This window comes from Diplotaxodon limnothrissa, linkage group LG16 (assembly GCF_057381915.1).
Source record: "Diplotaxodon limnothrissa isolate DT_005_m linkage group LG16, D_limnothrissa_male_GT1.1, whole genome shotgun sequence".
NCBI classification, from domain to species: domain Eukaryota; kingdom Metazoa; phylum Chordata; class Actinopteri; order Cichliformes; family Cichlidae; genus Diplotaxodon; species Diplotaxodon limnothrissa.
The window spans coordinates 26,690,231-26,714,746 of NC_140611.1; the positions used below are offsets into that span (position 1 = coordinate 26,690,231).

Genomic DNA, 24,516 nt, shown 5'->3' on the forward strand with positions numbered 1-24,516 from the left:
GTGTGCAGTATGTGTGCTTGCACATTAGTGATTACATACAAGTGTGTAACAACTTTATAGACCTCTTTTACAAGAGAACCTGTTCCAGATTTTTTTGGGTCTATCACAGGAGAGAGATATGATATCAAATGCCAGCAGAAGCACAATGTGCCTGAAATAGAGAGCAGCAGGCTCTGCATCAAACCATGTCAAACCATCAAATCATGAGTCACGCTAGATAGAAAGGCTACTTCCTATTTTATGAGACCCCAGTACAGCAGACAGTCAGCTGCTAAAATGAAGAGAAATTGATGCTCACAACAGGTATGCATTTAAAAGTGTAATGCAAATTTCATGACACAAATTTCACATATTATATGTTACCGACCAAACTGTAAGAAGGTCAAAGGTTTTAATCTGTTGGCTGAGGATAGGTAGTCAGCTGTCACAGATAAGTCATTTGGACATCTGACTTAAAAATAACAAGAAAAATAAATTGAATGTGCAGCAGTTGAAGGTTACATGCAGCATAGAGTCAGATAAACATATATTGTAAGCTAGTAGCATGATTATATATTTAATTCTTCTTCTCCTTTTTTTTAAAAACCTTTTTCTGTTGTTGTATTGGATCAGTACTATAAGTTAGTTTGACTGCTTTCAGCAAACACCACATGTGTAAAAGGAAATGATATGTATGCCCTTTCTAATCCCTGAGCTGTGTCATGATTTAAATATTTTATATATATGATAAAAAGCATTTTGAATGTTTTTGGTTTTGGTTTTTTGTTTTGTTTTTGTTTTCTTAGAGTGGTGTACCACCACCAACAGCAGCAGCCACAATCTAACAAGTGCCAACTGTTTTTTCACAGACACAAGATGGAGCAAGAGGACAAGCAGAAAAGAGAAAATGCTGTGGCACTGCTTACTCTGGGGGGGAAGAGAGTTCTGCCATATTTAGTGGAGTTTCTATTAGCTATAACTCATCAAGTGTTGACAAAAGAAAATTGCCTTGAGATAGAAGAACACACACACACACACACAGTAATAATAATAATTAAGAATATAAATGTGTAGTCTACATAAACATTATATTTGGGAGAGGGCTCAGAGAGCCTTATTATGTGGGAATCCTTTCCCTTGGTCTGGTCTCCTATTACACTGTACTCCTACCTGAATTCACTGAAGGGCTGAAGAATTAACAATCTCGCCAAACCTTTGACTGTGGAGCACATTATTTTTTAACTATTTTAATAATAAACCAAAAACCTTTAGCGCTATTTTTTTTTTAAAAAAAGCCTCATATTTACTTTCAGCTACAAGAAAGTTAACCTCGGACAAATCCTTAATGAGGCAAGAAATTAAATATGGGGCTGTACTGTATACCGTTCAATTGATGCGACTGACACATGTGCACATGTGCACATGTTCGAAGGAAGAGAAATATATCTACATTTTACGTGAGAGGACGCACAAAAAAGAAAGAAAAAAAAAGAAAAACAAATATGGATAACGAATGCATGACGTTCAGGAACGGGCGGACTATAAAAGTTAACGCTTTCGTTCACCATCCCTCCCCAGCCCCCTTTCTCAAAGCCGTGATGACGTAGGTGCAGGTTGAGCTCCTGTATGGAAGAGAGCTCCCTGTTTCTACAGATTCTACGTTATTTCCGCAACTGTGCCGTCGTTGAGTCGATATACGTTGCATGTTAACAGTCTATCCCCGCTTCTCTCGATCTCCACGCCCCACCCGGTGACTGTGAAGAGTTACTTTTATCTCCTATTTATTTTTTATATTTTTCCCGTCACGTGGGCTTTTAGGGTTCAATGTGAGCTGTCGACTCCACACGGGCTCTTCCTTTTTATCAATATGGACGTTTAAAAGAGTGGAAACGCAGAGGGACTCCGCATCTTTCTCTCTCCGTCTCCTCCTCTGCTGTGAAGCTTCGCAAGATCATGCAACACCTTAAACCATGGCGAGCTCTGCTCCTTTTGACGGTGCTGTATCAACCAGGGATCTGTGATAAATACGGTAAGAAAATGATGGAAATGATAGTGGAGCGGTAATCATCGCGAAATACACTCCTGGGATATTCGCAGTTTGATGTTAGCAGATGACTTTACCATGGTGTCACCTTTACCGTAGGATACTTTATCCTCTGTTTTTGGTTTTGTAATGAGTTCCTTTCTTTTATTATACTCTTCTTATCGTTCAACAACGGACTGAGAGATGGACTGTGTGTCTAAATACAGAGGATGTTTAATGAGATTAAACACGGGCAGAGGAGAGATGAAGGATGTGGGGAGTAACAGGGAAAACAAAACCGAGTCTTAGCAATGAATAGTTTTTTGTTTTGTTTTTTTTTTTGTTTTTTTGTTTTTTTTTGGGTTTTTTTTTGGGGGGGGGGGTTGTTTTTTTTGCTTATGATGCATTAAGGGATCATTTTAGGGTACTGTTACACATACAATACTCTGACGCTCCTTGTTGGGCTCAGTTTCTATTTGTTTGTTTTTTTGTTTTGTTTTTTCACGCTTCCAAGAGAGACAAGAGTAGGGAGCTGCCAAATCCACTTGTTAATGAATAACGCCCACACTAGTGTGTGTAGGGTCTACAAAACATGATGAAAAGTAAACAGCAGGGGTATATACATGTACATCACTGAACTAACTAAAGCTGTACTTAATAATATAACCAAAAAACCCCACCTAATTCAAGTTTAATAAATATTTTGATTACTGGGCTGAAACGTGAAACCAGTTAAACATTTCCACTCAGTAGAAATGATCGTGACATTCGTAATAGTCCCTGTCATTTCTATAACAATGCTAGGAATACAGGTTCAGCTTTATTATTTCAAACTGACGGCAGCTGGGTTGGGTTATGAGCTTAGTTCTTTTAGTAGATTGATGCGTTGTGTGTGTAACATGAGCAGGTTGAGATTTGTGATGCAGGCAGTGAATTCAGGGAGTAATTCAGAATTAAGCTGAAAAAAGCAACTGTTCTCTCTCTCTCTCTCTCTCTCTCTCTCTCTCTCCCTTGCTCTTCATTTTTCTTCTTTGGCAACAAACACAAGAACAACCCAGAAACACTTTGTGACAATTTAATGATAAACATGATGGCAGGACAGAGCTACTTACTTAAAAAAGCTCTATAAAATAAAATGTAAAAAATCAACACAAAATGTTGGTGTGTATAATAAGAAAGCGCATAAACTAAAAGAACAATGAAAAGCCGTGCGGCTCAAATTTCAGCACCATGGAGAGAAACCAGTAACCACTGTTGCTTCCCTTTGTCCATTCATCCGATAGCACCTCTTCTTTCCTCCCATCTCTCTTCTTTCACACTTTCATATGATGATCAATCCATCCATATGTCTGACTGTCCGTCCTCTCGCAGACCATATGATGCTCAGTGTCTGAGGCGCTCCGCTCAGTTGTTTCTCTGATGGCCTGACAAAACAAACACTGTTTGATAGGTCAAGTTTCCTCAGAAAAGCTAATGGATTTACTGGGATCTTTGTGATACATTTTTTGATTTTTTGATACATTTGTGATACATTACGATACCTTGCTCTGGTATACATTTTACTGTTCTCTCTCTCTCTCTTCCTCTCTCTACATATGTGTATGTATATATATATATATATATATATATATATATATATATATATATATATATATATATATATATATATATACATACACACATATATATATAAATTGCAAAAGTGAACATTATAATCACTATGAAAAGGATATGTCTGATATTTTTGTAATGCTTACTCCTAATCTGTTGATGTGAGGAAGCTGACTTACTGTACCTGCCTGCAGAAAGTTTTATAATGAAATCATAATATTAGCAATAGCAAATACGTGTAACGATATCTTGTTCAGATATTGAAGGTCTTCCTCTGTGCTGTGTTATAAACCAGAGTGTACAGTTACTATGCAATAAAAAAAAAAATGAGAGCCATAATTTAAAATGAACTTTTTTTTATCTATTGTTTTTTTTTTTTTTTTTTTGGTTAGGGTTTTAATTTGGGTATTTACTTTCAGTTATGATGGTGTGTATGTCAGCCCTTCTGCAAGCCCCTGCAATTACACAGATACTTTTTTATTCAGAGAGTGTTGCGCATGTATTTTTTTTTTTTTGCCAAAGCTTACTTCAGGTAGTAACCACCATCTCTTTTACGGTGGGTATGTTGACGTCAGTGCAACGCAAACACATCTTTGGCTTATTGTTTGTGAAAGAAATCCGGTTTGTATTCACAGTTGTAAGATTTTGCTTCAATAATGCCACTCATGAAAAGAAAGTTTCAGGGCTTCTCAGCAATACAAAATCCATGCACTGTGTGTTTGCAGTGTGTCTGTTTCTAAGCGGTGAGTCATTTTTAGGTACTACGTCATTTCAATAAAAGGTAGAGAAAATAGTTCTCATTCTTTGCTCTCTACTCGAGTTTGAGTTTAACCAGCCAGCTAGATTACTGACATATTTGAGATATAGTTTTGCATGTACACACTCTGTCTCACACATCTACTTAGAATTATTTTGTTTTATTTTATTGATTTTTATTTATTGTCTGGTACATGGAAATGGATCGAAGCATAGACGAGGGCGAGTTATCTCATGCATATTCTGCTGGGTTATAGTCCTCTCTATCGCCAGCCACCTGCTCTTTCCCACATTGCCATACCCTCCAAGGTCTTACTCACTGACCTAAAAAAAGAAATAGTGTAAAATCTACAAATGAATTACAGTAAATACCCCAAAATATATAATGAAAGCATTGTTATTTGCACCCATGTTCAATCACTGTGTCATCTGTTAACAAATATGCATTTTATACCTGCAAAATTTAAAGGTCACAAACATTTTGTCTTCAGCCATGCTTATCAAAGGCATTTGTTCAAACACAGATATCATTTCAACTGTGTCATTTCATCAGAAAATGAAATAATAACAGTCATAAAGTTTTAGCCATTTATTTTTTGGGTTAACTGGGTTAAGGGGGTGACTAAAATGCCATTATATAAGAGGCTTATTCTTATGTAAATAATAATTGCATTTACTTGTATTGACATCTGTAACATTTGTATATAAAAGGCAAGGTGACGATAGTGGGTGACTGTGTTATGGTTGCCACTGAGCAGTACGTTTCTCATTAAAATGAATAAGCCCAGGTTAAGCTCACTTTGTCTCATTTCCGCCCTCTGAATGTGCGTTTAAGGCAGTCGTTTCCATGGAAATTACTGTAAAAGATTTTACTCTGGGTGCTTGTTAGCCTTCTCTTTGTGTTTCTGTCTCAGGTTGCCTGTTTGAGCGAAAACTGTGCACTAGGGATCAGTTCTGCTCAGATGGTGAGTACGCCACACACACGTGCACATACAATCAAACACAATGTTCTTGAACTTGTTAAACTTTTAAGACAGACCGCTTTCTTAATCCTTCTCTAACACTGCACCTTAGTAAATTAGTAGCCTTCGACGATAGGCGCACACAGATCCTAACACAAAGGCTGCGCATAGAATCATACAAACACAAGTCAAGGATTTTTGCTCTCTCTGCCTTATTTACCACAGATTCTCAGTCACCTGCCCCTCTCCTTTTCCTCATTTTAAGCCCCACCCCTGCCCCCTGTCTCCATAGCAACACTGACATCACATCGAGGTCGACCCCCCCACAGTTGTTGTGCTAATACAGTGATGAGTCACTGACACACACACTTACGTCCTTCCCCGTGGAAGCTTCACTTACGCAAGCGCACAATCATTGGACAGAATACTAAGTGGATGAGCTGCCCAGGAGCAGACACAGAGACAGATATCAGCGTGTCTGACAACACTGGGAGAAAAACAATCCAAGTGGATGAAATGTTCCCCTTTTTCTTTTTTCCTGTTGATCTCTGTACCACCTCAAGAACCTACTAAGCAAAATAAGCTGTAAACTGTCTGTGTTTGTCAGACCCCAACAAAGATTAAATGACCTAATTTTTGGTCAGCACTGCTCCTGTAACACTTAACTAAATGTTTAACACATAAAGAATAACAGCAACTGTGTTGAGTTGATGAAGACAACGAGGAACAATAATAAAATAATTAAAAAAAAACCCATTAGGGCTGTATAAAGGTGTGTCCTCATTAATTGAAGCAACACATCTTCCCTGTTTGTGTTCAGAATAAAGGACTTGGATATGCTGGTGAATTTTTAGTTAACTGCTAACCTTGTAGTAGCCGTAATGCCCTATTATTAATTTTTTTTATTTATTTGATCTTCTAATGTACAGTCCACACAGGCTTCGCTGTAGTTATATAGGCCTAGCAGTTTTTGTTCATCTTTGAGACTTTGATATTTTATACTCGGTTCAGTCACTAATAATGTTTTCAATAATTTCTGTGATTACAAAGGTACTGAACTCTCAGAATAAAATAAAAAATAAGGTTTGCATTCTCTAACTTAACTTAAATAACTACAAGATTTGTTATTGCGCCTTTTCAAAAACTAAACAGAACAAATAATTTAATGATCTGCAAAATGTTGTTTATTGTTTCAACCCAACAGTAATCAAAGACTTATGGGCTTAATCTATGATGTCCTCCGAGGTTTCGCCAAGGCTTCATTGCATCCACATTCACCCATTGAGCAGTAATTACTCCAATAATGCCTGCTCATTGTAAAACAGTCCTTTATATGGTTGCAGTAAATCTAAAATCTTCATGAATTATTGTAGTGGAGTCCCCTTTTCACCTTCAGTACTGCTGAGTGCCTACCGTGAAAAGGAACAATGATTGTATTGTACTGCATTCTTTTTAGTGTGTTTAATGAAATACATGCCTCCCTTCAGATCTTTGAGTTTGTGTCTGTGACAGGATGAAAAAGCTGCTTTATTCTGTATGCATTTGCAAGAAGTAGTGGAGTGTGCAGTGACACATTTTGCTCTGCACGATCCAAGTTTTTATGCTGAGGCCTGTAGTTTTTACTCATGACAGTCGCTTCCAGAAAGAAGTATTTGTAGGTTTACTGATGATCCCTATGATCTCACGTCACGTTTATCATATTGTGATGGTTCAGTTACTCTAGTAGCTTATGCTGTTGGAAGCATTATCAGTGTAATGTAGGAAGCACGTTAAACCCTCTTCTATATATAGTAACCTGACCTTGCATCTTTGCTGGTTAATGTGTAACAACACAAGTCTACTGAGGACGGTTTAGAGGTTTCCTCTATTATATATGGTGCTATAAATGACCAGATGATAGGGCTGTGCTTATGCTTTTACACGTATGGGTAGGGTCAAATTATTAAATCATTACTTCATCTGGCTGTTTTTTCCTGTTTTATTGTACATTATTTTACATTATTTACCTGGGATGAAAACTGCATGAGACAAAACTGCTGTTGCGGGTTTACTGTTAGTTGGACAAGTACAAGTTGTAGGTTACCAAATATATTATCCATAATATAATATAATATATATTTTATATATATAATATAAATATATTATATTATACTGGGACTGTTTCCAAACAAGTGGACTGGTACTCGTGGTTCTTTTCTATGGAGTGCAGAGTGTTAATATTGCTGTGTTGTTGTTAAGGTAGTGATAAATCCAACATGACTGATAAATGTATTAATGTTTTACAGCTTGATTGTTTCTATGCATACTTTTGTTCCAAGGATATAAATGATTAATACATGTTTTAATCACAGTTAATATATTGGGGGGAGTATGTTTTTAAATGAGTTCATTTATCTTGAATCTTATATTTCTCATATTGTCAGATTCTTTTGGATAACAACACTGAAATCGATATGCTATGATCCCTGCAGAAAAAAAATGACATTTACTGAAATAACCCGAGCTCTCAGAATAGTCCCAGTCCAATCAAGCCATCCAGTTTGATGGCTTCTCTTCATTTGTCTTCAATTCTGCCTTTCTGTCATCAGTCCATTCACCAGGAATAATAACAGCTTTATACTCTACTAGTACAATAAACTGCCAGGATGGCCCTTCATCAACATTAACAAAGTTGTAATTTGATGATGCGTTTTACAATCATTAGGACGAGATATGTATTTATATGATTGTTTTTCTTTAGTGGTCTTGGTGGGGAAACATATACAAGTTTGTATCTTTATTTCTTTATAAGAATTTTTAAATCCTGTATCCCTCATGAGATTGTAAATTTCTTTGGTAAAATTGAGCATAAGGCTTAGGCTATTCTTATCATATGAAACATTTTCTGCAAAAAAGAAACTAAATAAACATAATAGAATATATATATATATATATTTATATATATATATATATATATATATATATATATATATATATATATATATATATATATATATTTATTTATTTATTTATTTATTTATTTTTACCATAGTTAATGTTAAAATTTTGCCATCCAACTTCACTAATTCACAGCATTTTTAGCTGCTCTGATGTCAACCTTAACTCAAAGTGTTGTTTTGGCTTGAATCATAGATTATAATGACTCTGTAGGTATCATTTCTTTACCTTTAGTGACTGTTTCTTAAAGCAATAACAAGCTGGAACTGAATTCATGTTTTCTTTTTGGGCAAAAATTTTTTTAAATCAATACCTGACCTGACATAGTGCATGTGTAACACTTTCTACACTGCTCCTGAGTTTTCAATTGAAAAAATAAAAGCTGGGCTGTTTCATACAAAATGCGTGGCTATAAAAACACCTTAATCCTCCCTAATCTGTTCACTAAAACAATTCACTATCTCAGTGTGGCAAAGTGGGTTGTGTGAGATTTAGCTGGTGTAGTGGCTGTGGTGACTCATCAGTGCACCAGTTAAAGCATAGCCTGCTCGGTTTTATCTTTATTCCTATCACATAGCATTTCAGCAATCTAGGTCCTAATTCACTGAGTATACAGATTAGAAACACAAGCCTTCTATATCTGATTTAGACTTTTCACAGCGTTTCATTTGCAATAAACTCACCCAAGTGAGTTAGATGCTTACAAAAGTGAGCATACACTTTTTTAAGCACTGATTTCAGACCTTTTCCATGTAACCCAAACAGTTTATTTATAATTTATAGGGGCAATTCCTATTGCATTGCACTGATTACCTAAGTGCAAGTGCAGCAAATACTAACTTTATTAAGATCCCAGTAATTTATTGCTGAAGAGCAGATCTATGACGATGCATGCGGTTTATGATAACAAAGAGAGAAAACTGTCCACAGGTGATCCTGAGAATATGCTATTAATATTTCTGTTGCCATGAAGGTACCTGCAAGTTAGCGACTTCAATTTTTCAAAAGCACTTACACACACAGATGGCGACAGGAGCTCTTCAAAAGGATTGTGACAAGTGTGTGGGCTGAACTTCAAAACTATGACTCACTACTGTGGGCTAGTGTAGTGTGGGCCACCATATGAATTACAGCTATGACTAAATAACCTCCAAAGCAGTGTCAGTGGAACCATTTGTATTGAAATGTATACGGTTAAATCACAAAAAGCACAAAAAACTGAACTTCGCTTGATGTCTTATGAAATAATAGGATCATTCTCAGAGGCTTACTGAGATATAAAAAATATAATAGCTTCTCTAATATGGCAATGTCTTTGTTATGAGGGGAATTTCTCCTGAGGGCCTTTTTTAACACAGCCGACATTTTGAATGAGGAAAAAAGTTAACGATTGCTCCCTTCTGTTTAAGCGTTGCACTCTGCCTTTTTTGTCATAACTGTAAGCAGACATGTCAGTATGCCAGTGATGGTGTAGTACAACGGGGGTCCGGAGACACAACTGACACAGCCACATAAAAAGTCAGCCAAATTTTGTTACTTACACCTGTTGATTTCCTGCTGCATTGTGAAATCACTGTCAGCTTAGTTGTTGTATCCTGGACCAGGACTCGAGAGGCTGCCCTTGGCAAATTTGGGGTTACATATTTACATCCGTATTCATGTGTGTATTTCAGATGGGTTGTTTGGTCAGTGTCGAACCTCTAAGCAGGACCAGGTCCAGTACCAGGTGTCAGTTCCTGTTCTGAAGAGGATGCAAGAAGTTCTAAAACAGCTCATGCTAGAAGGTGAGACTGAACATAATAGAGAGCTAAAAGTGTTAAAGTGAATACCCACATGCCTTTAAATAGCTGCAATAAAACGAAAAAGTGCTTTATTCATTCATAATGTCAGCAAATAGCATTGATATCAGTGCCCCTTTTTCTGTCTGTATTTCTGTAATCTGTACACACACCATGGTCTTGCACTTTTACTAACAGCTATTTTTTAAAATGTATTTTCCATCTGTATGTGCAGGGCTGTCATGGCAGGATGACATCACCCAATATATTTTGTCAAAGGAGCTGAAAAGAGTTCCTCATACCACACTTCCCTCAAAGCCAAACACCTCATCCTTGTCTCAGCAAGTACACCTTAGTTATTTTGAAATTGACAGAGAAAGAAATTGCATATTTATATAACAGATTTAGTCGATTCTTTCTTGGTCGCCAGGTCCAAACAGCCCTCCTCCCACCACCAAAGTTCAAAATCAGCGTCTGCTTCTCCTAGTGGCAAATATGTGGACTACATGATTGTTGAGCCGCCTCAGTCCCCACTGCGCATGCAAACAGCATCTATGGACCCATACGCGTACCTCCAGGTATGAAAACACACACTGTGATTAGCAGCAGCTGGATTTGTGTCATTTATAACACTTCATGAACAGGTGTATACAAAATTTTGCATATAAGTGTAACACACATAATAATGTGCCACAGTTTACATCTGGTATAACAGGTATTATGTACTGTCTCTGCTAACACAGCATAGGTACCAAGACGAAGTAGAGAGATCTCTCATGGGTTCAGCAGGTGCTTATGCCCGCCCTTCTTTGAGGTCCCAGACCAACCAGAGAGAGCGTGATCGTGACAGGCAGCTGCTGCTGGAAGCTCTGTCTCTTTACCTGGCATCTGCACAGCCATCTTACCGCCACAGAGGGGCTCCTTCCGTGGTTCCTGCAGGTAAAATTTTTTTAAACATAATTACTTTTTTTCATAATTTTTTTTACTAATTCAACACAAAGATAAATAGATATTTTAAAAATATTTAAATGCATACACTTAAATATATAAAAACAAACTATCCAGTCTCAGTTTCTCATGCAGAAAGTATCCATAGACATAAAAAAAGATAGAACTCTGGCACATTTTTGGGCCAATCACAAACAATGATGTTTCCTGCTGTACCTGCTTTCATGAGCAGGTCTGCCTTATTATGACGACTTGGAACTGGATATACCAGTGGACTATGTGGAAGATTACACCCTACAGGAGAGGCTTGGTACTGCAGGCAGGCAGCAACCCTTGCAGACTAAGAAAGTTCTTCAGGACTATAGCACACTGTCTGGGAATAATGGTGAGAAAAAGGAACGCAAGCATAAATATATACAGCATAAACATAATGACACACATAGTTAACATAGTTAAACTACAGATGCACATACATAATCTGCCAATATGTTTGAAAAATGATTAGTGCAAAAATAACAGTAATCCCATCCTGTGTTAGATGACTTGCGCCAAAGGATGTCGGCTGTCTTGCAGAAGTACGGAGTCAGTCCAAGAGACCTCAGTCAGGAGCAGCTCTACAAGCTAGCTCTCACACTGCTGCAGCATCAGGGCAAAACTGGCACACCCCCCCAACTTGGTAAGAAACCAAAACAAAAAAAAAATTCCCAATTTCTTAAATATAGAAATATCATAATCCCTACAATTTCCAGCATTTTTTATTTAGTATTTGTGTAAAAAAGATTTTCTCTGTATTCATAGATCCAGTCGAAAAAGACCTCAACACCCTCAAGGAAGTATGTTAGCATCTACTAATAGCAGTCATAAAAAATGTGATCATAGGTTCTTACATAGGCGTGTTTTCTCCTCTCCCCCTTATATGCAGCTGTTAAAAACAGACAGCATTTCCAATAAGCCAGAGAAGCCTGTTCCTGTTGCCCCTGTCCCCTCCACTGCCTCAGTTCAAGCTACACCTTCATCCAAGAGTTCCAGCCTCCCCCCGTCTGCCTCTCAACCTCCGCAGGCTGCTCCCGCTGAAGCTGGACTAGATTTTAAGGGACAGGGGCTGCCAGTAGTGGAGAGCACAGGGGCCAAAGAGGAGTATGGGTACATTGTCACCAATCAGAGGTCAGCACTTGATCTATTTTAACACTCAGTTCTTCGGTTCATAGGAAAAACATCTAAAACATGAAAAAAAACTTTGTTTGAGTTACTAATGATTTGTTTAGTGTAGTGATGCTTTAATAAACGCTGTCTAATTATAGCCTGTTGTGTAACGTTAATAGTAATTTATTTAAAAGTAAAAAGCAGAAAACAAGACATTTATTAAAAATTTGTGTTTACAGCAAAATTAATGATGTTTGTTTCATTCGTAGTCCCCTGAGTCTGTACGATGGAGTCAAGATGTTGGAGCTGCTGGCTGATAAAATACACTTGACAACAAGCAGCTTCATCAACATTAGGTAGCACTGTAGTTGTATGTTAGATGCTTTAGAGACAGTTAGTTTGTTGTACTCTTCATTCCTGTATTTTTGCAGTTTTCGGCGATCCAACATGTGTGTCCCTGTGTTTATGTGTTGCCAGCGTTGTCGGTCCTGCACTGACTTTCCGTATCCGACAAAATGAGCACAACATGACGGCGGCAGAGGTAGCTGCTAAAGCCGGTAAGGCTCAAAAACACAGATTTCGTTCTTTCGGTCACTACCCACAGCTCGTGGCCATAGGTGAGGGTAGGGACGTAGATCGACCGGTAAATTGAGAGCTTCGCTTTTACACTCAGCTCCCTCTTCACCACGACGGACCGGTGCAGCGTCCGCATTACTGCAGCTGCAGCCCCAATCCGTCTGTCGATCTCCGGCTCCCTTCTCCCATCACTCGCGAACAAGACCCCGAGATACTTGAACTCCTCCACTTGGGGCAGGAACTCATCCCCGACCCGGAGTGGGCACTCCATCCTTTTCCGGCTGAGAACCATGGCCTCAGATTTGGAGGTGCTGATCCTCATTCCCGCTGCTTCACACTCGGCTGCGAACCGTTCCAGTGCGAGCTGGAGGCCTTCACCCGATGAAGCCAACAGAACCACATCATCCGCAAAAATCAGAGATGAGATTCTGAGGCCACCAAAGCGAAAGCCCTCCGCTACTTGGCTGCGCCTAGAAATCCTGTCCATAAAAATTATGAACAGAACCGGAGACAAAGGGCAGCCCTGGCGGAGCCCATCACCCACCGGGAACGAGTCCGACTTATTGCCGGAAATGCGAACCAAGCTCTTGCAACGGTTGTATAGGGATCGGATGGCCCGTAGCAATGTAGCGTACTGTACATATGTTAAACACAATTTCACCATAAGGCTAAAACAGACCATAAGGCTCAAAATATACGTTCCCAATCTTTGGATTCATCCCCACTGAAACACTAAGAAGAGTACAAGACAAAACAACATTAGAAATGAAAAAAAGTGAAGAGTTTACCTTTCTATATTACATTAGGAATGTTTTTGTTTGGTAGACTTATACATACTATAGGCATTTCTTTTCCATGAACCGTTTGCCTCATGGAGAGCTGAAATGTTGTAAATAAATGTGTTTTTGTCAGGTTGTATGCAAGAGTCGGTTTACAGTGTTAGACCCGATATTGAAAGGCCTGTGTTGTTTTTTTATTTTTTACTCCAACAGTATCTGAAAAGAATTTCCTGGAGTCTGAGACGGGTCTCAAGATTGTGCAGACTGGTGTGGGAGAGGTATTTGTTTTACACACAAACATTTTTCATCTTTTTTGTTAACATTTTCGCTCTAATTTAATCACAGTGTACTGTGTGTCTTTATTTGCGCTTATCTTTTGTGGCTTTGTTTAGTACTGATACTATGACATGAATTAAATGTATAGCTAAGAAAGTGAGAATAACTTGATCACGTTTATTACCTTCAGCGATTAAGTAACCTTTGTTAACAAGATCACTACACTTGTGCTGTATACAACTCTTTTTTTATGTGTGTAAATTGTGGTTGCCAGAACCAATAAGTGAGGCAACACATCCTAACAACCAGCATTTCACTTGTTGCCATGGAGTTCCATCTCCCCCCCCACCTCACCCCTACTGAGGCTTCCAGATCCCAGGTGCTATGGCAACAGTCACCAATGTCATTAACCTCATTATTCACCGTTTCACATAAACAGCTTGATTCCTAGCCTCTGAATCGTCACTCATGTGTCAGTCTTTATGTGTAATCGATCATTATTTCCAAAATGCGCATGTAGATTGAATATAAGGATGACACACACACGCACACACAGGCACGCACACACACAGATTGCTTTCAGGGTGATAATATCACAGTCGTGCTGCCAGCATCTGTGTATCTGATACTGATGTGATCAAATGGCACAAGCTGATCCTTTTTTTCTCACTAGACATGTGTGTGTGTTTGTGTGTTATTAATTTATTCAAATGATGTTGTCCCCCCCCCCAAAAAAAAAACAAACAAAAAAAATTACTGCATTTCTAAATTACTGTATGCTGTTTTCATTCGTTTTATGTACATTTTGTAAACTACGACAAAGGACAGTTTCTTTGCATTTTTAATCACACAATATCTCAGTGCTGGTATTTGTCAGTAAACGATGATATACTGTAAAGTTAGGACAAAGTAAAGATACTGTACTACCTCTGTCTCTTTGGTTACCGCTGTGCACTTCCCTTCTGGCTTTTGATTTTCTTCTCTGCCTTGGCCTTCAAATTTAACTTGTCCTTTCGAGGCTGGTTGGTTTATTTATTAATTTTTATTAGTTTTTCCTTGGATTGACATTTCAATTTCACTGCTGTGAAACAGCCACAGCATTAAGCTGACAAAACAGAGCTGGTAACTTCTGTTGTATGTGGGTAGCATGGGGAAAATTGTTTGTAAATAAAGATCAAGTTGAAGAATAGGTGGAATGACACTTGGGGGCAGACTATACCTCATAGCACTGATACATGGCATGTTGTATAAGATGGTTGGCTGATCTCCTGGAGCCTCAGCTGTCTTTTTAATGATTTCTGGGGCGCAACACCTTGACCTTTCAGACCTCTGTCTTTTAAACTTAGCTCAGCAGCTCACTGGGCACACGTTGCTGTCAAGTGCAGTTACAGAGAAGCAATTCTGTTGGTAAAAGGAAATGAGTGGCCTTTGAATTGCAGTAGTGAGGGTGGATTTGCTGGAGCGCCTTAGTTTGGGTTGACCGTTGATGCGCATGTTAAAAAATGGAGATAACAGCCTGTTTTCTTTGTGTTCCTGCCCACTTGTCTATATCTTACTCACTGCTCTTTATGATCATCCTTTTTCTAGAGGACAGATGCGCGGGGTCTCCCTCAGGTAACCAGGGTTTCCCAGGGCTCCAGTGGGACAGTTATCACCCTTGTTTCCATGGCAGTTGTTGGAGGTGTGCTGGTATTGGCCATGGCCGTAGCTTGTCTCAGGCACTATGCTCAGCAAGTGAACAATGGCAAGCTTGGCCTGGGGCCAGAGGGAGGTGCAGAAACTCACTTTGACTACCAGGTAAGGCTACATAAGGGATCTGGTCAAAATTACATACAAGTGTCCTTTAGTGCTATTTGATGCATTTTCATCATTATGTATTTTTCCCAGTGTTGAGGTGTTATAATGGATGGAAAAGCAGAAAAAGGCAGATAATTAAAAGCATCGAGAAAAGCTCTTAAGTCAGGCAGTTAATTGCGTGCAGTTCGTGCATTAAATGCCTAAAGTAATGCAGTTTTCCATCTGTTCAGGAGCTATGTCGGCAGCACATGGCATCTAAATCCTCCCTGTGCCGCCAGGACTGTATGGGAGGAGTGAGCAGCAGCATCTCTGGACCTGCTGTAAGCACGGGTGCAGGTGGACGGAGGGGTACAGATACATCCCGTGTCAGCAGCGTTTCCTCCCAGTTCAGTGATGGTCCCCAGCACAGCCCATCCTCCACCCACAGCTCCACCCCGTCCTGGAGCGAGGAGCCTGCCCAGTCTAACATGGACATCTCCACCGGTCACATGATACTAGTGAGTGAAAAACAGTCAGCGTGGAGAGTAAATGTACTACAGATTGGTGAAATCTGCTCTTTGTTTATGAAATATTTATTTCTGGTGTCCCATCTCTTCCTCAGGCGTATATGGAGGATCACCTGCGTAATAAGGACCGTCTCCAGAAGGAGTGGGAGGCTTTGTGTTCCTATCAGGCGGAACCCAGTTCAGTAGCTGTGGCTCAGTCTGCAGACAACATGGACAAAAACAGACATGCTGAAGCCCTCCCCTGTTAGTAACATGTAACACTTTTTATAATTTCTATATTTTGTACATTTTCATGGAAAGTATTTAATTGAAAGTCTCACCAACCTTTAACCTAAACCTTTAACATAATTAAAGCCCAAACACCTTCTTTTTTCTTCCAGATGATCACTCTCGTGTGAAACTGAAGACTGATGTAAACCCCAATAAACAAGATTATATCAATGCCAGCATGCTTGTAAGAATCCCTCATGTCAAATAAAACATATATAAAATATGACATAGTTATTCAGTTAAGTATAAATTTGTGTAATACTCTGTTGCTGGATAGATGACTTCATAAAGAAAGGAGTCATTGTTTGGATGTAAGGAAACACTTTGAAGCATAATTATTTGGATGTGTTGTATGAGAACATACAACACATCCATCTGCAGCTCAATCAGGATACAGCGTGACATATTTTTCTCTCTTGATATTCGAGAGAAATTAAGAAATACAAATCTTAATATTATAATTTTATGAAAATGCAAATTGCATCTGAACTTTCTAATACTCATATTCTGTGCATGGATTTTAAGAGACTCTTTTTCCTTTTTCAATCATCAGTTTGATCATGATCCTCGCCAACCATCTTACATTGCCACACAGGGACCTCTTCCCCATACTGTTGCTGATTTCTGGCAGGTTGGTGCAGTCTCCCCTCTGCTTCTTTTCCCCATCACTCTGTCTTCCTCCCATTTCTATGAATTTGTAATATATTCAGTGCAAAAGACAGTAAAGCAGTGCATATTTTACAGCCATATATACTGAGTCGTCTTAAAGTGACATTAAGATGTGTGTTTGTGTGTGTGCTTGCTCTGTTCAACCTTCAGATGGTGTGGGAGAACGGCTGCACAGTGATTGTTATGATGACAGCTTTGGTGGAGGACGGAGAGAAGCAGTGTGAACGATACTGGCCTGACGAGGGCTCGTCACTCTACCACATCTATGAGGTTAATTTCCTGTTTAACTTTGAGCTTTCTCGCGTAGTGCAGAAGATAACATTACAAGTGTACATCCACAAGTGTATACAAGTGCAAATTGTATTGGCACATGTCTGCTTCTGTCACTACATTGTCTTTGTATAAAGCCTGTTAGCTAATTGATGTCTTAAAATGGTGGCTGTTTTCAAGATGGCTGTCCACAAAGCCAAGAAATATGGATATTTTTATATAGCATAAACTAGACATGCCATTCCTGAATGATCATAGTGTCAAATTTTATAAGTTTCGCAAAAATGAAGTCTGAAAACTTCTTTCCATTCTTTTCAACCTCATGTGTCTGAATTTAGTTGTTTTTTCATTGACATTACTGTATTAATATTACTGATCTGAAATCACACAAATGTAAAATCCTAGTAGTATTTTTTTACTGTAAAAAAAAACAGAAACATGTTGAGTAAATTAAACTTGAAATGCAAATATAAATTGTACATTTTAAAAAATTATGCACACATTTTGTAAACATATACAACTATTTATCTAAAAATGCAGTCAATACACCTGCCGTTTTTTTTATTTTGTACAACCACTTAAAAATATTACTCTATCTAAAATGAGAGAACAATCGGGTCTTGCAGTAAGATGCCCCACAAATTGTGTTTTCCACAGGGAAAAACCTGCAGGCCTGACAACAGGAGGTGTATCACTTAGTGACAGTGTTTACATTGCAAATGTGCCTTTGTGACGTTCATTAGTGCCCTTGCTGACACACAAAACAAAACAAATACTACACGACAGACTAACTACACAAGACAACACAACACACTAACTGTACACTCCACACTAAACGTCAGAAATGTCCCCCTTCTAAAAACTCTCTCACTCGCTCGCTCTGTCTCGCTGCCGTTTCCGTCACTCCCAAAACTTTCCTTTCTTCCTAAACAACCAAATCCCACGTGTTGACTTTTTTTTTTTAAATTGGTCGAAGAAAAAAAAATGTAACGACAGTATTTAGAAAAAAGCATGGCTTATATATACAAATATTTTTTTATCATAACTCTGGATTTACTGGCCTGTAATTAAAATGTAAAAACTTTGAAGTCCGAACATTCAACGCAGGCTCAAAAACTCAGCACGGCTGCAGCTTGTTGCTGTGTCAGCTTAAATCAGTCATGTGATTTGGAGGTGCAGCGTGTCCGTGGACCCCCAGACGGTTAATAACACTCACCTTCATTCCATTTCCAGAGTGCAACAACCAACCACCTGAAATCTGTGAATCTGTGAAATCTGAAATTCCCATGGTGTTGTTCAAAATGTGCTCTGACACAATCATGAGCATCGCTTGCTACTGAACACAAGAAAAAAGCCGGTCTGCGCTATGGGCTGAACCATTTGTTAATGGTGGAGGGGGGTAACACTATGCAATATATTCAGTTTAAGCATTTCTATTCACTGTTAACTGTAACTAAGTGTTAATCTAAGTGTTAATCTGTAAGCTATCTTATTTTAATAAACAACATTGTCATATGCAAAACTAGGGTGGCACTTGGGGTGGCAAGAGATCATTTTAGGGTGGCACTTGCCACCCCATGCCACCCTTTTAGATCCGCCCCTGCTTAGACATGACACCAAACCCCAAATACCCCCGGTGCCTACATCCAGCTTTGCATGAGTGTTAAAAATGTGTTTCTGGAGAAACAAATCATTCACCATGGAGTAAAGGAGAGGGCAGAACTCAGAGAGCATTAACTTTATATACTTGATATCGTACTTGGATTAGTCATTTTATTTAGCCAATACAACAAATATCTGGGTAGCCTCACAGCAAGAGGGTTCTGGGTTTGAACTCCTCCAAAGAACTGCTTGTCGGGTTAACTGGTGATTAAGTGGCTGTTGGTGTAATCTAACGTTATCTGTCTGTTAGCATGTTAGAAAAATAACTGATTTACATTACATTTGACCTACCTATAGCGAAAAGCATATAAATCAAAGTGAAACTTGAAAAGTAGGCAGTGGTTGAAATGATGTAATAAAACAGCTGTTTCTGAGATGGTCGAATTGGAAAAAATTGAAAACTGTTGTGGCAAATAGGATTTTTCAAATTAACAGCTCCATACCAGAGAGATAAACATGCAAAGTTTGATTCCTGTATCGATATTTGCACGATTGTTTCAACACTCATGGAAAAGATCCCTTGATTAGCCCTGCTGTTTTTGCTCAAAATATATGACAAAAAACGATGAGTCATAGAGAATACAATGAATAAAGCTGATTAGACTTAGATTCACTGTGCCTTGTTTATACTAAAGTTATTTTCACAGTAAGTAAGTACACAGTATGTATAACCTTTTTTTCCTCCTGGAAGTTTACCTGATTAAACGCTTAAAAAGCTGAATCTCTGTATATTTAAATTTTAAATAATTCAAAAGATTCATGACTCATATTTTTTACCCCTTTCCCCTGCATCCAACCCCTCCCTCTCTTCTTTCCTCCCCACTGTGTCTTTGTGTATGTCAGGTGAACCTGGTGTCAGAACACATCTGGTGCAAGGACTTCCTGGTGCGTAGCTTCTACCTGAAAAATGTCCAGACGCAGGAGACACGTACCTTGACCCAGTTTCACCTGCTGAGCTGGCCAGCTGATGGCATCCCCACCTCCACACGACCACTGCTTGACTTCCGCAGGTAAGAAACTACCCACAAACATGCACGCAGACTGCCCTTGTTTATACAAAAGCATACAAATAAATATATGTATAAACACTTGAAATACCAGTAGTCACATTGGTGGATTTGAATCCCGCTGATCGCCTTCATGTCCATCTCTTTTCTGTGTTTTCCATCCTCCCTGCTATTTGTAAGTGTATATGATCACTTTCCGTGTAATTCATTTCAAGCTTAATCCATCATCGTTGACACTCTCTCTCTCCCTCTACCCCAGTGTGCAGGTTGACAGGTTTGTATTTTAACATCTCCCGGTGTCATTTTTGTGGTTTGCAGCTAGTACTCTGGCTCCAGTTGCATAGTCATAAAAATGAGCATTGGCAGGTGTGACTGGCTACTGCAAGAGGGACAGTGAATCTGTGGCTTCCTCTCCACTTATTCTATCCTGTTTTCACCATCTCACTGTCCTCCACACCCTCATGCAGTATCTAATTTTCCCGTCCAGTCAAATTTCCAGCTATTCCTGATCTCATTTTATTTACCTGTCACATGCAGTTATTCCATTCCTTGTATTTCCAACATGGTCACTTACTTTGTTTTCACTGTGATATTCCACAAATACTCAAAGCAGACTTTGCCATTTCTGTATTAATAATAAGATGTTTTTATTTTATTGTGAAAAGGTCAGTTGTAACCTTTACCATAAATATTTTATAACCAAGCACATTTTCCTGTCATTTGTCTTTTTCTTTCTTTTCTCTCCCTGGTTTCTACTTTTTCAGGAAGGTGAATAAATGCTACAGAGGTCGTTCCTGTCCAATCATCGTTCACTGCGGGTAAGACTGAAAGGAAGATACTCTGGTGTTTGTAGGATCACAGATTTCTGTGGAACAACAGAAATCGCAGATATACATGTGAATTTTCTGCTTAAAGGGTATTTTAAAGAAAAATACTTTGTAAGATCATGTTTGCGTTTCTGTCACTCCCACAGTGATGGCACTGGCAGGACTGGCACGTATATCCTTATTGACATGGTGCTGAACCGCATGGCCAAGGGTGAGTCAGTTAAAACAAAAACATTACCCAGAAACATTACATCCATACCTAATCTTTATGACTTACAGCCCACAGATGATGCAGTGAAAGATTTTGAGAAGTCAAATCTTTAATTGGTCTGAGTCATATTACAGTTGCATTTCCTATCAACTACAGCAGAGGGTGCTATAGTTACAAGCTGCTTGTTGAAATAAATTAGGTACTGGTAGTTCAGACTATATTTTAATAATTATAAACTTAATCATATGTGCATACTTCTTCAGTATTTCTTGAGCTGAGTGGTTTAGCAGCTTAACTGGAATCTTGTAGAAAGAGTCAGGAAACTTGAAATGCAATCAAATTCCATCTATACCATTCAAAGTCTTATTTTACTGAAACTAATTTCAGCTGGGTTGCATTATCTTTTTCCTTTTTTTTCTTGCAGTTGTCAGAATCTGTTTTTGTTTATCAGACATGGTTGCTGTCTGTTTAGACTTCAACCTCAAATGAGACACTGACCTTTTCACTGTCTCTTGTCAGTTCTATCACAATAGTTCTTCACAAATAACCTCAACAGATCTATTTTGTGAATTTTCTACATCCATATCATCTGAAAATAGCAGATTTAGATTGATGGAGATCAGAAAAAAACTATTAGTGATGCTGCTACTATTCTTGATGACATTAGGAGTGAAGGAGATCGACATTGCAGCCACACTGGAGCACATCAGAGACCAGAGACCTGGCCTAGTCCGCACCAAGGTACATACCGTCCATTGTTTGTGTGCATATTTTTTTCAGTATATTTTTTCTAGTCTTCAGATTGTGCATCATTACCCAAATGCCTCACTTCCCTGCTTTTCCTAATTAGGACCAGTTTGAGTTCGCCCTGACGGCGGTAGCTGAGGAGGTGAATGCCATTTTGAAAGCCCTGCCACAGTGAGATGCAGCTGCTGATGGATACAATGACATGCAGACACAAAAGAATACACGCTCCAGTGGACACACTTGTATGATTCAGTCATGTATGATCATTACTGTACATAAAAATCTGCTTGGCCACAGTGGAGCTATTATTGCTCTTGCTTTTTTCCCTGCTGACTCATTGTCTGGGTGTTTAAAACATTATGGAGTCCAATTTTATTTTGAGGATTTTTTTTTCCAGGAAGCAAAAGCAAAGAGAATCAAAATTCTTTCCAATTAGAGCAAGATTCGATTTTTCTATTAGTATCCTAAATTTCTAATTACACATGGACTCGGTTATCAGTCGGGAATTTAACAGAAAACCTTGGTGCCTGTGTGAATCCAGATGAATATGGGATAAGCTTGGTCATGCTGTCAGACAAAATAGTTATCTTACACTCATCTGATTAAATTGTTACTGGACATTATTACCTCAAATGATCAGCCAACATAAAAGGAATTTATGACCAACACAAGGTTTGTATTGGCTGCTCTGGTGAACATATAAATTGGACCAAAGTTATAATACTGTCGAACCCCCTGTCAAAACGTATCAAATATTTATGGCTGCCATCCCAGTTAAACATGGTGTGGTTGTTCTCCGATGTAACTTTGAATGTGTTGTTATTCGTGTCCATTTGAATACTGTATTCTTTTGTCAAGTGTGTTTTTATTTCTGAGGCGTGTCTTTTTTGCCTTGAAAACATGATCGTTTGCTTTCAGCGCTGGTTGTTTCGTAATGGATGTTCGACTTGACCATGAACTACCTTCTCGCCGTCTCCCTTTCTGCACACAAAGCAACTTTGCGTTCTTCTATTGTCTTACTCAGTGTACGACCTTGTGATTCGTGTAAATAATTCATTCTGATGATTGTGTTTATTTCATGTAGCAGACCGACAGAAAATATCTATAAAAATGTATTTTTGACTTGACCTAAATAAATTTGTGATGTGATGCAGCAGAAAACAAACTCTAATGCCTTCAGTGTTCTCTGTTTTCTGGATTGCTGATTCTACCATGACTGCAAGATAGCCACTGTGATATAATCCATCATCAAGCACCATAATGAAGCCTTGAGCATCTTGACTCACTAACTTGGCTTTTGGAAACAAGATGTGATGAGCTAGAGTGATCTGAGTGAGAAACCAAGGGCCCACCCTACCACCCTACAGTATAGCAGCCTGCTTTATCCCTTTTTTAACATCAACAGACACCATTAACACTTGAAACTAGCAATTCAGATCATTAGAAAAGTTCTTACTATGGTCGCAAATTATAGGAGCAGTATGATCATTTTTCCAAAGACATCAATACAATTGGACATTTTTCTATTAAACCAGAGGTGTCACTCCCTCCTGGCAATTACAAAGAATGCAGTTTGTGTTCCACTTTACTTTTTTGACCCTAAGCTACATCTAAATTTTATATATCTTCTATGGGTTAAAGGGTTTTTATCTTATAACAACAAACACGAGTTAAAGATAAACGTATTACAACTTTTTACCTCAACTTTATGGTTTTATCTTAACTGTTAGACAGCCTTAATCTTGCCACAAAGACGCTACCACAAACTGAGAAAAAAAAGTCAGCAGGAAAATCTTTATTTTCTCTGCTTCATGTGTTTTACAAGAACTTTCTTTTTGCTTTGTGCACTGTTTTCATATTTATTAGAAACATGATGATTTGATGAAGAGATGATTGTAACTACTGTACCTCCTTAGAGTTTTCAGTCTTTTGTTCCACAATGAGCTACATACACACATGCACTCAGAGACACAAACATATTAAATACATATATCTTATAAGTGTCATTCAGCAGGTAGGAGCCATGGTGGGCAGAGATAGAAAAGTGCATCGTGGGATATAATCTTTGACCTGTAAGAATAGATGTACAAGGACAGGTTATACTTAATCAGATATGCAAGTAGGCATCATCTGATCTCATCTACTTGGAGTTTAGGGGGCAGGAGAAGGAATGGGTGCCTCAGATTCACACTGGTTCTTTACCTCAGGGCAGGGCAAGGGCACAGAGCAGCGTGAGCCAATCAGGTTAGGTTGTGAAGGCCTCGAAGTCTGAGTCTGAAACAGGAAGCATGAATCGTAAGAGAAACGAACAAGTATTCAAACTTATGTCCCAACAATATGATACTAGATGTGTTTGCTACATAACAGATGAAAAGTAATGTGTATGTGATCCAGCACATTTAAACATTAACACCAACAAGACTGAATAACCTGATCCAAGGAAGTCGTAAGTGCAGATAAACTAAATTAAAAATACAATAAAATAAAAACACACAACAGTCTATGGGACTTAACTACTGTTTTAGTTTAAAACACAATGACTAATGATGCCCTTGCCCCTGTTACATATCTTATAACAAATGGTGCATTATGCCACTCGCATAATAAGGGCTATACTGAAAATATAAGCTCCTGATCTGAACTTAATCAAGACACACAGAAACAGTTAACCACATACATGTGCAGTTTCCAAATCAGTAAAAGCAGGAAGTAGTTTTTAATGCATGATTCTGTTGTCTTATAATGTTTAAGGGTCCTGAGAACTGAAAATAATCCTTCAGAT

General features: G+C 38.5%; 1 protein-coding gene across 4 annotated transcripts; it reads left to right on the forward strand.

Annotated features, from left to right (window-relative positions):
* Positions 1–1,932: 1,932 nt before the first annotated feature.
* ptprna (protein tyrosine phosphatase receptor type Na) lies at positions 1,933–22,074 on the forward strand. Of its 4 annotated transcripts, none has more exons than XM_085373911.1 (24): positions 1,933–2,008; positions 5,284–5,334; positions 9,942–10,052; positions 10,282–10,395; positions 10,473–10,624; positions 10,790–10,985; positions 11,227–11,379; positions 11,533–11,670; positions 11,793–11,827; positions 11,911–12,158; positions 12,407–12,493; positions 12,615–12,694; positions 13,706–13,770; positions 15,356–15,565; positions 15,796–16,062; positions 16,167–16,314; positions 16,452–16,525; positions 16,895–16,972; positions 17,161–17,280; positions 19,786–19,952; positions 20,714–20,767; positions 20,923–20,987; positions 21,655–21,728; positions 21,838–22,074. In XM_085373911.1, the coding sequence occupies exons 1-24, from the start codon at positions 1,933–1,935 to the stop codon at positions 21,907–21,909; spliced, it is 2,835 nt and encodes a 944-aa protein (XP_085230037.1). In that variant the 3' UTR covers positions 21,910–22,074. The 4 variants fall into 4 exon arrangements, with proteins under 4 accessions (XP_085230037.1, XP_085230035.1, XP_085230036.1 ...); XM_085373909.1 differs by having other exon boundaries at positions 10,282–10,391; positions 10,427–10,624; positions 11,533–11,652; XM_085373910.1 differs by having other exon boundaries at positions 10,282–10,387; positions 10,477–10,624; positions 11,917–12,158.
* The last annotated feature ends 2,442 nt before the right edge of the window (positions 22,075–24,516 follow it).

Coding starts and splice junctions, on each gene's coding strand:
- ptprna (XM_085373909.1), top strand. CDS start 1,933: ATGCAACACCTTAAACCATGGCGAGCTCTGCTCCTTTTGACGGTGCTG. Junction 16,526..16,894: donor ATATCAATGCCAGCATGCTT/GTAAGAATCCCT, acceptor TTCAATCATCAG/TTTGATCATGATCCTCGCCA. Junction 19,953..20,713: donor CCACTGCTTGACTTCCGCAG/GTAAGAAACTAC, acceptor CTACTTTTTCAG/GAAGGTGAATAAATGCTACA.